We start from the raw sequence: 14,537 nt of genomic DNA on the forward strand, positions 1-14,537 counted from the left end.
ATTTTGTCTCTTTCCCCCAAAAGCTTCATATACTGTTCATTTTACAACAAAGAAAAAGAACAGAACTAGCTGGACGATATATACATGTATAGCTTTCTGGGAATGCATTTGGTCAAAAATAATTGATGTCACATAAAACACATAAACAGGCACATTTTGACACAAGTACATTTATCCAGCAATTTATCCAAAGCAGCCAAACTTGTGACAACACCTGTTAAGTTGTTACAGACACCAGACACCATTGGGTAAAAAGTCATTCAAGAAATTATTGTACAGTACTTTTAAACATTTATATTGAGGAAGCAACATCTCTTGTAAGAAAATCTTAAAATTTCCCATTGATTTCATTAGAATCAATCAGCAGTTGGCTATTGCACGCAGTCTTTGAATAAATACATTTGTAAAATTCTTAAACATTAACGATCAGCAACTAAAAAGAAAAGTCTTCTTTTAGAGTTATAAAATATGTGCACATATTTTTTATGTTTTATTTAACCAAGGTCTGCTCAGAAGCAAGATTAAAATGAAAAACACCAAAACTACATTATTACACACTGGTAAGACATTGGGATTACAAATTCTGAACACATTACAGTCACAAACAGAACAGTAGGATGAAATATCCCCAGGGAAGAAACAAGGTGGACAATGGTGAGGCACCTGGCAACAAGGAAGCAATCTCTTTTCTGGAAGATTCTAAACACAGCATTTCAAATTGCAGTGGAGGAATGAAAAATGAAGGGCTTAGATAGACAAACACTTTTCCCCCTTAGCCCTTCTTCAGTTTGTGTTTAGACCATTAGATGTGGTAGGCATAGCAAGGATTGACACTGACGGATGGAATACCCCCAACGGAGGAGCCATTGAAGATATACAACTATACTAACAAAGAGAGACGCAAAATCCCAGAGCGAAAAAGAGAATCAACAGAGACAGGCTGATATTTGCCCAGTTTAGACATCTTAAGATTTCACATATAATCTTTTATCCTTTGATTTTCTTAGTCTTTATTGAAGAAACCTAAATGGAAATCAGAGGAACTGCCAAAAATCACGTTTTATTTACTTATTTCAGGAAGGGTTTGTTGAGAAAATTTCCAAGTGTGGAGGAGTTCAAGAACAGGGATTAGCATTATTAGGACAGAAATGGTGCACGTGTTTATATGCGTGATGGATAAATTGAAGTTATTTTCTTGATTTTGCAGTGCCTCTGAGAACTTGAGGAATCACCAAAGTTTTCTCTTCACACAAATGAACACTGTAACTGTAACGAGATGACTTAAAGAAAAACTAATGGCTTTTGAAAGTGACAATTTGGCAAATAGGTGTACTTTCTTGATAACTTGATATAATTGTTCTTCAGATGGATGCTAAATGAACTAGAAGATTAGGTAAAGTACCAAGGTCTTACTGAGCGATCAGCATGGCCAGAATCATTGGTATGCCATTGCCAACCAAGAGCTCAATGCTGGCGCAATGTTTTCTCAGGCCTGTTGGAGGCCCACTAGAGCAGAGCTCTCATTCCATAGCCTGGTTTGCAGTTGCTCATTATAAGAAATCGCTGAAGACTATTGTAAAGATAGTGTCCTCCAGCTCTGAGGCAGCTGCAGCATAGATGGCCATAGATGCTCCTTTTGCAGGCATCTGTGAATAGAAAGCAATCATATATCAAGTCAGCACAGCTGTAAGGAAGGTTGGGAGTTTTCATCAGAAATGACACATTAGATGGTCTGATATTAAAAAACGAGGGGAAAAATCTTCTAAAATCCTAGAATCAAATCACTTTTTGGTGATTTTTTTTTTTACTTTGTAAAAATGCATAGCGGTGGGTGATATACAGTATGGAAAACATTTCATAGATGATAGGTCTAGTTGCACAGCAGCAGCATGACTTACACGCTCAACAACATGTCTGTGTATGTTCTAGCAGTACACTGAAATCTTGTCAAATGTATTTGCTAATTTGAGTAAATATGAATGAAATAAGAAAATATGAACTCAACTTTTCGAAGCTGGTGTGCCTTGAATAATAAATAAGCTTGCACGGTTTCACTCTTTGCAAGTTGATTTACACCTTTTTATTGTTGAGTTCATTGGAGAGGAATTATCTGTTGATTGTTACCATCATCATGTTTTTTGTGTGAGCAGCCCTGTTGGTGCAATGGTTTGTTACATTTCCTAGCAATTTTGTTTGTGTGTGTGGAGATTGTTTCCAAGAGTTTTAAGTAAACACCACTCCAATTTGTTTTTCAGTATAGCAAGTCTTTGTACTTGCTCAGCAGTAGCGGCAACGTAAGCAGATCTATTCCGCCAAGACCAAACCTAATATCTTTGTATCTTCAATACACATTTATTCTGAGAGTTGTTATGACTGATAATTCACAACATTCAAATTTTTTTGGAAAAGTGATTTGAAATTTGATTCAAAATAAAGCCCAAAGTAATGCACTTGTACATTTCCAAGAAACAACTTCATCAATAAATACTTTACTTATTGCTTTTCAATCCACTGGATACTGGAAATCCTTTTGGCTACTATTTACGAAATATACATGCATGGTTGATAAACGTGCAATTTAATAATTTAAGTAATTTTCTCAGTGCCAATGCTTCTCTCTCTATAGGTAGGAAACAGGGTTTAGCGGAGGATCAGTTCCACACCATGGAGGATGCAGCTTTTTATAAACAAGCTCTTTCTTAATTGTTTTCTAAATGTTAAATTAATGTGGAACATGCATTCCCTACCACTTCTTTCCACTGATGTGATAGAGGTACTTTCCACTTTGCAACTGTACTCATATCCTGTCACTGGACAGCAATTCTGTGTAAACTTTGTGACGCATTTGAAGGAATGCAAAGTGAAGGTTTTAAAACATAAGATTTACCTTTAAAAACAATATCAAAGTGGATTGCAGGCACAACAACGCTACTACAACATGGGCCGTCATCTTGATTGTTTTAGGTTGAATGGACCACATGACTGCGTCATATGACAAAAAAATACCTCATCGCTTTCAGATATCTCTGTTTTTACATGTCCGCACTAGAATGTGAAGATAGCATTTGAAGAGTCTCTACCTAGGAGGGCATTATCAAAAAGCTCGATTTTCGCTGGACAAAAACACTGTCTCATTGTGGACGGAAGGCCAAAAACCAGAGAAAAAGATGAAGTTTTCAAACTAAAACATATTAGTGTGGATATGGTCTGACACATCCAATTTAGGTCTTGAGTACTACACTATGGGTTATTTTTGTTTCATATTAACATACAAATGGAAAGATATTTACAAATAAAAAGTTGGTTCACAAATAAATCGAGTGAGATCCACAAATAGATGTTTCACAAAAATAAAGTGAATTCATAAATAAATCAAATATTTTTTTATCTCACGAACACAACACTGCCTAGCATTCATTTGTGAATCGAGTGCATTTATTTGTGGATCATTTCCTGTGCATTTGTGGATTGCAGGGAAAGATATGTGAAACGTCTCGGGTTACATGTGTAACCCTTGTTCCCTGAAAAAGGCGGAACGAGATGTTGCGCTGCTAAGCGCTACGGGGGGAACAGCTTTCGCTGTGAGCCGAGCTGAAATAATGTGTGGAACACGTCAATGAACATTGACCGGAATTTATAGCCTCGGTTGATGTAATCATTAGATGCACCTGAGGCCAGGCTATAAATGTATACGTCACCAGGTGTCGTCAGATACTTCTTTTTGAAGAGCAGTCCTGGGGCGTCCCAGTGCGGCAAAGCAGCGCAACATCTCGTTCCGCCTTTTCAGGGAACAAGGGTTACACATGTAACCAGAGGCGTTCCCTTTACAAAAGGCTTCACTTTGATGTTGCACTGCTAAGCGCTACTGAGGAACGCAATACCCGCCGCCGCGCTTGGGGCTGTCCGGACCCCTACGGTTGTGCAGTGTACTCACAAAAACACGAGAGGTCTCAGACATGAGCTTGAGATGTCGACTCAAGGGCATGAGAGCCGGAGTAGCATAAACATCTAAACCATTCAATTTTGATGAATGTGTGTGGAGAGGACCAGCCTGCCGCATCACAAACTTGTTCAGGCATGAGCTGAGATGTCGACTCAAGGGCATGAGAGCCGGAGTGCAGAACATCCAAACTAAAAAGTCCAATGAATGTGTGCGGCGAGGACAACCTGCCGCATCACAAACTTGTTTAGGCATGGGCTGAGATGTCGACTCAAGGACATAAGAGTCGGAGTAGCAAAGCATCTAGCCCATAAAGTTCGATGAATGTGTGCGAAGAGAACCCTATCGCAACACAAACTTGCCATAAAACTGATGAATGTGAGCGGAGAGGACCAGCCTGCCGCATCACAAACTTGCTCAGGCATGAGCTGAGATGTCGACTCAAGGGCATAAGAGCCGGAGTAGCAAAGCATCTAACCCATAAAGTTCGATGAATGTGTGCGAAGAGAACCCTATCATAACACAAACTTGTCATGAAAACTGATGAATGTGGCGGAGAGGATCAGCCTGCCGCATCACAATCTTGTTCAGGTATGAGCTGAGATGTCAACTCAAGGGCATAAGAGCCGGAGTGGCAAAACATCCAAACTAAAAAGTCCAGCGAATGTGTGCGGAGGGGACAACCTGCCGCATCACAAACTTGTTTAGGCATGGGCTGAGATGTCGACTCAAGGGCATAAGAGCCCAGAGTAGCAAAGCATCTAGCCCACAAAGTTCGATGAATGTGTGTGAAGAGAACCCTATCATAACACAAACTTGTCATAAAGACTGATGAATGTGAGCGGAGAGGACCAGCCTGCCGCATCACAAACTTGTCCAGACATGAGCTTGAGATGTCGACTCAAGGGCATAAGAGCCCGGAGTGGCAAAACATCCAAACTATAAAAATCTAATGAATGTGTGCGGAGAGGACAACCTGCGCATCACAAACTTGCTGCAGAGGGAGACCTCTAGCCAAGGTTTTAGAGGAGGAGTGCCCTCTGGTAGAGTGCGCCCTGAAACCTACTGGCGAAGCTTGACCGCGCGCCTCGTAGGCCCGGGCAATAATGAGGATGCCTCTTTGAGGGCACCCCGCCCACCAAGCCGTGGCAGACTGCAGTGGCCAAATACAGCCTGGCAGTGGCGAGGCAAGTGCCCGCTGACAGTTCTTTCTACAGAAAATCCAGAACTGAAGCAAACTGGCAGTTAGCTGGTTCTGTAATAAGAACTTTAGCAGAAGGAAACGCATGCAGGCACATTTGCGTTTCTACGTTCAGCCCCTCCCGAGGGGGAGGGGGGGGGGACTGGGCGACTCGGGGAGAAGTAGAGGAGACATTGCGCTATCAACAGAGGCGAAGAGGTCCTCTTCTGCCCTGTAAAATCTACCCAGATCAGTTCCAAGTGGAGGGAGCCCTAGCACTTGAAATGCTCTCGATGACCTCAAGGATGAGAAGGTCCTCCCTGTTCGAGATACGCCCAAGGCGAGCCGTCGAGGAGAGGAATTAACTCCGAGAAACATATCCTGTTCGGCCAGCGCAGTGCCATTATTAGGAGGCAAGACCCTTGCTGGTGAACATTGCCAAGACTCCGGGAGCAGAGAAACCGGGAGAGAAACACATACAGGCGCATTCTGGGTCATGTTTGTGTCTTAACGTCCAGACCCAAGGGGGCTGGGTGATTTCAGGGAGAAGTAGAGGAGACATTGAGCTATTCATAGAAGCGAAGAGGTCCTCTTCTGCCCTAAGATCTCACCCAAACTTGTTCCAAGTGGAAAAAGCCCGGCATTTAAAAAGGTCTCGATAACCTCAGGAGAGAGCCCTGTGTCCCTCAGTTGGTACCCTTAGGGGCCAAACATGAAAGATTCCACAATTTGGGGCAGGGATGAAATATTGCCCTGTGCCTGAGATAGAAGATCCTTCCTGTTCGAATTGCCCAAGGCTGAGCCGTCGAGGGAAGAGATTAGCTCCGAGAACCAAGCCCTGTTAGGCCAGCCGGTGCTATCAGTAAGAGGCAAAAACCCTTGCTGGCGAACTCTGGGCAACTACTACCTTAGGGTGGAGTTCTTAACTCCCCGTTGGTATTTCCTGTATGGACCGTAAATCTGCTCCCGTATCACGGGCATCCAGGGATATAACTGACCTGAGTGACAGGAGCTTACCCTGGGCCCTAAGGAGAATCCGGCGTGTCAGAAATACAGCTGACAAGAGCGTGGGTCTCCTTGAAGATTTATGTAAGAGGCTACCGCTGTATTGTCCACCCGCACCAAGACATGGCAGCCTCAGGAGGAGGTATTTCAGGGCCAGAAATACAGCCATCAACCCGAGACAGAGACTGTGACAACCGAGCTGATGACCCTCCTATCCCCTTAAGCTGGGCGACCACTTAAGGCCGCTACCCGCCCATCAGGGAGGCGTCTGTCGATTAGCAGTCTGCGACAACAAGGCGCACCTAGAGTGGGACCCAAGGCAGAAAACCGGGGTCTGAACCACATAGGAAGGGAGCGAAGCCTGAGTAGCGTAACCCTATTTAGCCCAGGGGTTTTGGCCCTTAGAAGAAATCCCTGGCTTTTGGCCACAACAAAAGCGGTCTCATGAGCAGAAGGTCCAGAGGGATCACCGTGGGCGCGTTAAGCCCTGAGACCTGGAAATTGTTGGTACTGATAACAGTGCAACCTTGACCTAGCCTGACTTTGCTCAGGGTGATCTGAATGGACTCAATCCTAGCGGGAGACAGTTGTGCCCGCATTGAGATTGAACTCCATCACGATGCCCCAATAGACAGTGTTCTGAGTGGGAGAGAGGGCGGCTTTTCTTGGCGTTGAGCCTCAACCCCAGAGAAACAGATGAGCTAAGGCGATGTCCCTGTGCTGAACTGCCAGTTCCTGGAACTGCGCTAGGATCAGCCAGTCGATCTCACGTAATTCAGAATGCAGATGCCTCGAGTCGCAAGGAGCCAGCTACATCATGCATTGTGAATGTCGCGGGTAAAAGGGCTAGGCTGAGTGAAAGAACCTGACCCTGGAAGACTTAGCCCCGGAAGTGAACCTCAGGAACTTTCCATGTTGTGGCAGAACTTCTAAATGAAGTATAGAAGTGCGTCATAAGATCGATGGTGACCAGCCAAGCGAGTTGTAGGGCTTGAGACACGACCGTCTTGACAGGCATCATCTTGGACTTGAACACCCACGGGTAGTTCAAGCTTTAAGATCTAAGCCAGGCGCCACCCCTCACCCTCCATGGGAAGCGGGAAGTATTTAGTGTAATAACCTAACTCTCTCTCTGGAAGGGAACACATACCATTGGCCCTTTAACCAGGAGATTGAGTTTTTTTTTTTACAAAAAGAAATCCGGTTCTGGTAGTGAGAACACGCCGTTGAAACACGGAAGCGGCGAGAGAATTAAATCCTGGCGCCCTTATAAGACCCACAGAAAAGAATATATCCGGCAGAAGTTTCCACGCTGCCAGGATCTCTGAGATGGGTATTATATTTTAACACTTCCTGTTGAGGGGTTGTCGGGTGTTTCGTCCTAAATAAAATGCAGGAACAGCGAAAACACCCGATTTTGACGAAGCCTCTGCAACCTGAAACACCAAGAGGTGGCGGGAATGGAGGGGCTTCGAGGGGGTACGGTAGGGGTGAAGTGAAGCAGCGCCCGTCCGAGGGAGCTACCCCTAATCTAGGCGCAAGACCGTCAGGGTTTTCTCTTACTAGAATTTATAGTCCTGAGGTCTTGCTCGAGGGCTGGCGAGGCGGCGAGACTGTCCCCAATCCCTGGGAGGAGGAGCACGACTCGCCACGCTTTGCTTTTGAGCCTCCCTTCAGTCAGGACCGAGGTGGGTCTGAGGCTTGCTTGTCAAGCGCCAGAACCCACACTCAGGTCGTCCAGGAGGTCAGCCTGGTGCGCCTGAAAAACAGCATAGTGTGCAGAGCAGCACCAGCCTGACCTGCTGCTTGATAAGCCCTTCCCACTAAAGTGGAGGTTGTCCTACAAGGCTTTGAGGGAGAGAGGGCTTCTTAAGTGGCGATGCCGAGCCCGAGAGATAGCCCTCAAGCGTCTCTTCGACCGGCGGCATCACTGAATACCCCCGTGCCTCAGCACCCACGATAGTCGAATATAATGACGTCGAGGGTATGTGAACACGGGAAGAAAATATATATATATTTTATTTATTTATTTATTTATTTTTTTTTTTTAGGGGTTCTCCATGAGAGAAAAAGCTCTTCATGGAGGTTATCAAAGAAAGGGAAGGGACCCATGAGGCGTTCCCTTTCTTAGACTGGAAGATAAAATCTATCCCCTAATTTGGAGCGTTTGGGGTCTCTTTTTGCGTGGCCAGTCCAATCTGGCAACCGCACGAGTAACAACATTGAGCAATTCCTCCGTATATTTTTTTATCGCGGACGGAAAGCTCGAGGCGGGAAGAGAATTGCGATCCACCTCATGATCCGAAGAAGCGTCAGAACGCGCCGAGATCATGTGAAGGACCAGCTGGGTTTGGGGAGAGAGTGAGAGAAAGGGATCAACCCGTCTCTTGCTCCTCAGCCAAATCCATGCACGAGCCCCACGAACGATCTTTTACGTGAGTGCTGACTCCGGAAGCAAGCGAGGCGAGCACGACGCACTCTGCCTGTTAAAGCAAATCGCAGTGCTCGCACCCGCCCTGCTGCAACGCGAGAGCAGCGTGCTCTTACCCCCAAACAAACAGCAAAAACTGATGTGTGCCATCTTCAGCTATAGAGCGAGAAGAGAGGAACACGCACCGTTTGCTTTCAGTCATTCTCTCTTTTTTTTAAATATATATATAATATTTTCTAAACAGAAGAGAAAAATAGAACAACATTCACTGCACACTGCCTAACTGATTCTATCTCCTAACAGAGGAAATAAAGTTTTGACAGGGTGTGTGAAACACACAGAAACAGAATCGCTCTGAAAAAAGAGTTTCTGACGACACCTGGTGACGTGTACATTTATAGCCTGGCCTCAGGTGCATCTAATGATTACATCAACCGAGGCTATAAATTCCGGTCAATGTTCATTGACGTGTTCCACACATTATTTCAGCTCGGCTCACAGCGAAAGCTGTTCCCCCGTAGCGCTTAGCAGCGCAACATCAAAGTGAAGCCTTTTGTAAAGGGAACTGTCATGCACCTATCCTCCATGAGTGGGGGCGTGAGCGAGGCATGAGCAGTGCGTTTTCGTTTTGACGCCCATGTTAACAGATTAGACCCTTCACATTATTATGTGATTATTAAATTATAATAAGAGATTATAGAAAAGACACAAAAGCTAATAAACAATATTTAAACCGAAAGTTAAAACCGACACAAAGCATGTTCGTATGGTTGTCAAATACAACAGTAGCGGCGCCCTCAACTGACAAATTGTAAATCAGAATATGGTATAAAGCCTCAATAATTTGCTGTTTGAGAACACGTATACTTTTCAGAGTCTAGAGCTGTCACAGTGACTGGTGAGATATCTCATGACACTTATTTCAGTGATATCTATCAGGGAGTAGGACATTTTTTTTTTGCATACATTTTCATGAAAATATCACTTACAGCACCTTTACTATTTTGAAGGACCAAAGAGGACCATTGTAATTGTGACCTTAACACCCGTGATCCCCCAACTCCAAAATGGTTTTGGTATGTGTTAGCACACTGAAACAGCAATGTGATAGATTGTGAGCAGACTTTTAAAGCAATGGCATACACGTGATTTGCCAGGAATAACCCAGCTAATGGTGTGATGATGTACAGCTGCTAGTCTTCCCTCTAGAACTATGCTGCGCTTACATTACATGTTCAGACAATGACATTTGACTCATTGATACAATCTTTTTCAGAAGTTTCTTCTGTGTAATTCCCATCAAATTTGAGAACTTCACTCACCTGCTCACAAGCTCAGGGGTTCCAGATCCAATACAAAATGTGTAATTAAATGTCCAGTTATGTCAGACATCTTCTTTTTAGTAATGTTGTATTGTCTTCAAATGAAAGTCCAATAAAAATGACTAAATAATCTTTAGTAAATAATCTAAATAAAAGTCTTCTTTTGGCTACTTAGCTCACTCCTCAGTAAAAATTATGTAATTGAATCACCCTTATGTTGTTCAAAACCCACATGATTTAGTAATTTAATGGAGCACGACGATACATTGAAATGTTGAAGCTGATTTTTCCCATCCAATGAAAGTGAGGTCAGACCCTAACGTTACTCCTGACATCACATTTTCTGTTCCATGGAAGAAAGTCATGCAGGTTTGGAACAACATGAAGAAGAGTAAATTACAGTTTGAAATTTAGATGACATTTTAAGTATATAGTTTGATTCACTTTTACCAAGGCAATTTAGGTAAATAATTTTTAAAGAGCAAAATTATTTTGAAAATATACTCAAAAGCAAGTCTGTTGGCCTAAGAGATTTATTTATTTTGGTTACAGAGATTATAAACTGCCATGCATTTTACTACATAAAAGACAATACATTTGGGTATATTTTATTTGCACACACAAACACTGGACATTACATATCAGAGAAATTACTTTGGCTTCTGAGCAAGTTTTGCACTACAAAATAGAAATATCTAGATGATGAAATATTTTAGAAAAAGCATAACTGGAGAAATTAACAATTACCTCTTTAATAGGAATTTATATAACTCTTCAAGGCCTAGTAAACACAATTTAAAAATTCCCTGATATTTCTATGTTTTTTATGACTGTGGGAACTCCTTTTTTATTCCTTGGTTTGGCTCAGGACTGGACTGGTAATCTGGCATACCGGGTATTTTGCCAGTGGGCCAGCACACTTTGGGGCCGATAATGGGCAGATTGGCCATCGGGAGAATCAAGTGGGCCGGTGGGTCAGCCACGAAATGGGCCGAATGGGCCACGATATGCTAACATGAGCCATCGTGTTATGCAGAACGGACCACAAAACGGCACCATTATATGCAGAAAAGGACAGCGAACATCCTCCGCTCAACTTTTGGGCCAGTTGCTATGTAAAATCCTGGGCCGATATCTCTTCCCAGTCCAGCCCTGGTTTGGCTCCTGATAACTCAACCACAACTTTACAACTTTTTAGAAAAGATATTTGTGAAAACTGTTGGTAGAAAACAATCAATCTGGATGTAGAGCGTAGTATACATTTATTGAAAGTCAGTGTACTTAGTAGTGTACACTTAATTTTTGTATTTTCAGATGTTGGAAAAAGTACCCTTATTGTGTTTTTTCCCCCAGCGTTGAAACATTTCATTCTCTACAATTAGTGCACTTTTCTATTTTTAAATTCTTTGCTGGTCTAGTCAAAATAATATTGCCCTCAAGGCTCATTATTTGTTTTTTAACACATTTAGCACACTGTCCATACTGAGCTGGATCATTTCTGTGTTTACTGCAGGAATTTCTGTACAGCATTCATAATGGCACACTGTGAAACATGACTCAACCGAACTTCTTAACCAGCGGCAAAAGGATATTGCCATGCTGATAACTATTACAAAAGATCAACACACACTACCTAAACAGGGCTACAAGTTTTACTGAAATTACATTTGTACTCAATGAACAAACTGAATTATATTTTGTGTTCTTCCTCTTGATAATAGGCGAATGTCACAGCCCATTGTTGGGTTTTTCATATGCTGCCCAGTTTTGCATAAATAAAAAGCACACATGAAAATGAATAATATATTACTGTGGCAAAACCTGCAACACAATCAAACACTGCTGTCTGCTATTTTGATCACCTTATAATGTATTTCAGCACATGCTCATATGAGATGGAGAGTCAAAGAGAAAGCCTATGACTGGCTTGTGGTATCAATTACTGATCATGCCATGGGGTCAGGGACAAGGCAGAAACTAAATACACCACTTTGTCACTTGGTGTCTGTGGAGCGGAGGGGGGCAGGGCCGGGTCGGAATATCACGCGCCCGGTCCCCAATCGGCCTGATGAGGCGCGCGAGGGATAAAGGTGGCCGGTGACGATGGTTCGAGAGAGAGACAATTACGGGCATGTCCGTCATGTTGAGTTTAATTAAATATGTTTTATATTGACAAGCCGGTTCTCGCCTCCTCCTTGCCCATCCTTAACCCCTTACAGTGTCCCTAGATTCTGCGATCTGTCACTAGTGGGCGTTCCTACTGTTTGTCGTTGTAACGTTATTTGAGGGCTGCACGTCTGGCCATAGCTTTTGAACATTTTATCAATAATGAGACTTAATACCGGTAAAATTAATATATCATTACAATTTGACAAGGAATCAGTTCTCATCTCTGAAAATTTACATTCTGCAGTGCAGTAAATTATTAACAAGGCATTCAATCTATCAATATATATCATTTACAAGATGATCAATCTATTATGAATGAATGAATCAAAGAATGCAGACCGTTTCTGACACACTTTTCCACAACTTTGTTGTGTCGAAGGAAGTCGCTACGCTCTCATTGACAATGAATGGGATCGTGTCGCTTTCTCGTGCGATGTCGCTGGCAGTGTGAATGGGGCTTTATACACCAAAAACTATATATTAATAAAAAACTTTTTGTTGGGTCTCTCATTTCTATAAGCTAAATAAAGGAAAAACATAAGCAATGTTATCAAATGTTGGGTCAACATCGGTTAATAACAAATATTAACTAATACTAAAACACTAGACAGATAACGAATAACAAACCGCGCATAGCATTTCTCCAGTTTGACCAGCTCCAGCCCTGCAATTATATACATATAAATTAATTAATTCACATTTGTTTTATTTTTTCTTTTGCAATCTTGTTACTGATCTGAAATTTAAGAGGTGTAACAAATATTCTTCAAGTGAAACCCCACTAGGTCAGTACTACTCATTCACACCACAGACTTAAAAAAATGTGAAAGACATGTGAAAATTATATCAGTTTTCATCATTGTCTTCTGTTTTTGAACAAGCCATCCTTAATCCTTCTCATTATCAGACGAACGCAAGAATTAGAGAAGACGTGATGGAATACATGTGTTTTTATGCTGCTTCATGTTTCGAGCACAAGTAGCAAAACTTCGGCCAACAAATGTGCTCATTCTGGTTATCGACTGCAGTCCATTCTGACGAGTGATTCTGATCTCACCATGGTGTTTTTTGTAAAGGTTCGCTCTCCTATCTGGGCCAGGAACCGCTGAAACATCAGCATGTGATTTGAATTCTCCCCATTGTTATGCAATCTCTCCATGGAGTCCCTCTCAGATCTGTTTCCCCAAATGCTGTTGAGCTTGCAGCAGCCAGGAAACACTATCACGTCCGTGTGTAATTTTGAATTATCTGTTGTAATGCAAGCTCAGGTAGTGCAGTGATTGGATGGAATTGTTCCTTCTCATGCATGTGGAGAAGCACTCAGAATCAAATGATGTATAAGTGTACTCTACTACAAACCACAACTTAGAGTTTACACATATATATCATACGTTATGATGTTGCTTCAAGTTTAGTTTTTAAACCGGTAGAATGAAATGGCTCATAAAAATAACTACTTTACCCTTAACAATAAACATAATGAGTGCTATAATTGTTTTCAAATATGTGAAACCTGTACATATATGTTAAAATAATTCATTACCCTTTAAAAATGATGAGAGAACACACACACACACACACACACACACACACCCACACCTTTGAAACAAAGAGACAAGATAAATCCAATTATTGTTCACCCTGACACAGCGGCTCCAAATCTTTAGATTTCAAGATGAATTCCAAGATTCACTGCAGCTAATGTCAGTCACTCTAAAGCATGTTTCACCAAAATCTTGTCAGCTGCTTATGGAAGCAGCATTTTAAAAGCATTAAATATGCACTTCTGACAAAAGCAAATACTGTTCCAAAATGTAGGAATGTATCCTTCACGAAGATGGCAATTCCATAATACATTGTGACAAGCTCAGCGAACATTCAAAATGGAGAATGAGGCAATAGAAAAGTAAATATATTTCAGTCATGACAACCCTCTGAATTATTTAGTATGTTAATGTGGGTATGCCATGTTGATAGGATTTGGTCTTGGCAGTCTGCTATGCTGCAGCTGATGCAGAGCAAGTACAACGACTTGCTACTGTTAGTACATACACAGACATACTGTATTAGCATGTGGAGCTGCTGCTGCAAGAATAGACATACATACTATCCCACAACAAAGCAGGAAAGCTGCACAAACACATAACAAAAACACAAATCCCCCAACAATGCAGATCTACTGCCGTGACTTGTGTACTGCTGCTCCTCAGAAGAGTGTAAACTATCTAAGGATGTCTGGGCTAGCTTGACCAAATGGCTTAATACTAATGATCTGACTCATAATGTGTATCTGGACCAGGAAAGCCCAGAGTTTATTTAACTAGGGACTTAGCCTAGCTTTGTGTGAATATTATTAAATTAATGTTCTAAGATAGCTATGTGTGCCACTGCAAGATTTGGCTAAGTCTTAACTTGTTAAAAACAATATTCTATGCATAATGGCCGAAAGCGGATCTTTCCAAGCAACCTGATAGGAGAAAACCCCAGCAA

At 42.3% G+C, this 14,537-nt stretch overlaps 1 protein-coding gene across 1 annotated transcript in view; it reads right to left on the minus strand.

Moving 5' to 3' along the window:
• Nucleotides 1-208: 208 nt before the first annotated feature.
• dhrsx (dehydrogenase/reductase (SDR family) X-linked) overlaps nt 209-14,537 on the minus strand; it is a 46,221-nt gene continuing 31,892 nt past the window's right edge. The window contains 3 exon segments of the mRNA XM_052126306.1: nt 209-1,572; nt 1,575-1,586; nt 1,589-1,646. Coding sequence (XP_051982266.1) covers nt 1,487-1,572; nt 1,575-1,586; nt 1,589-1,646 — 156 coding nt within the window. The 3' untranslated portion in view covers nt 209-1,486.

Source organism: Xyrauchen texanus, chromosome 5 (genome assembly GCF_025860055.1).
Source record: "Xyrauchen texanus isolate HMW12.3.18 chromosome 5, RBS_HiC_50CHRs, whole genome shotgun sequence".
Lineage (NCBI taxonomy): Eukaryota > Metazoa > Chordata > Actinopteri > Cypriniformes > Catostomidae > Xyrauchen > Xyrauchen texanus.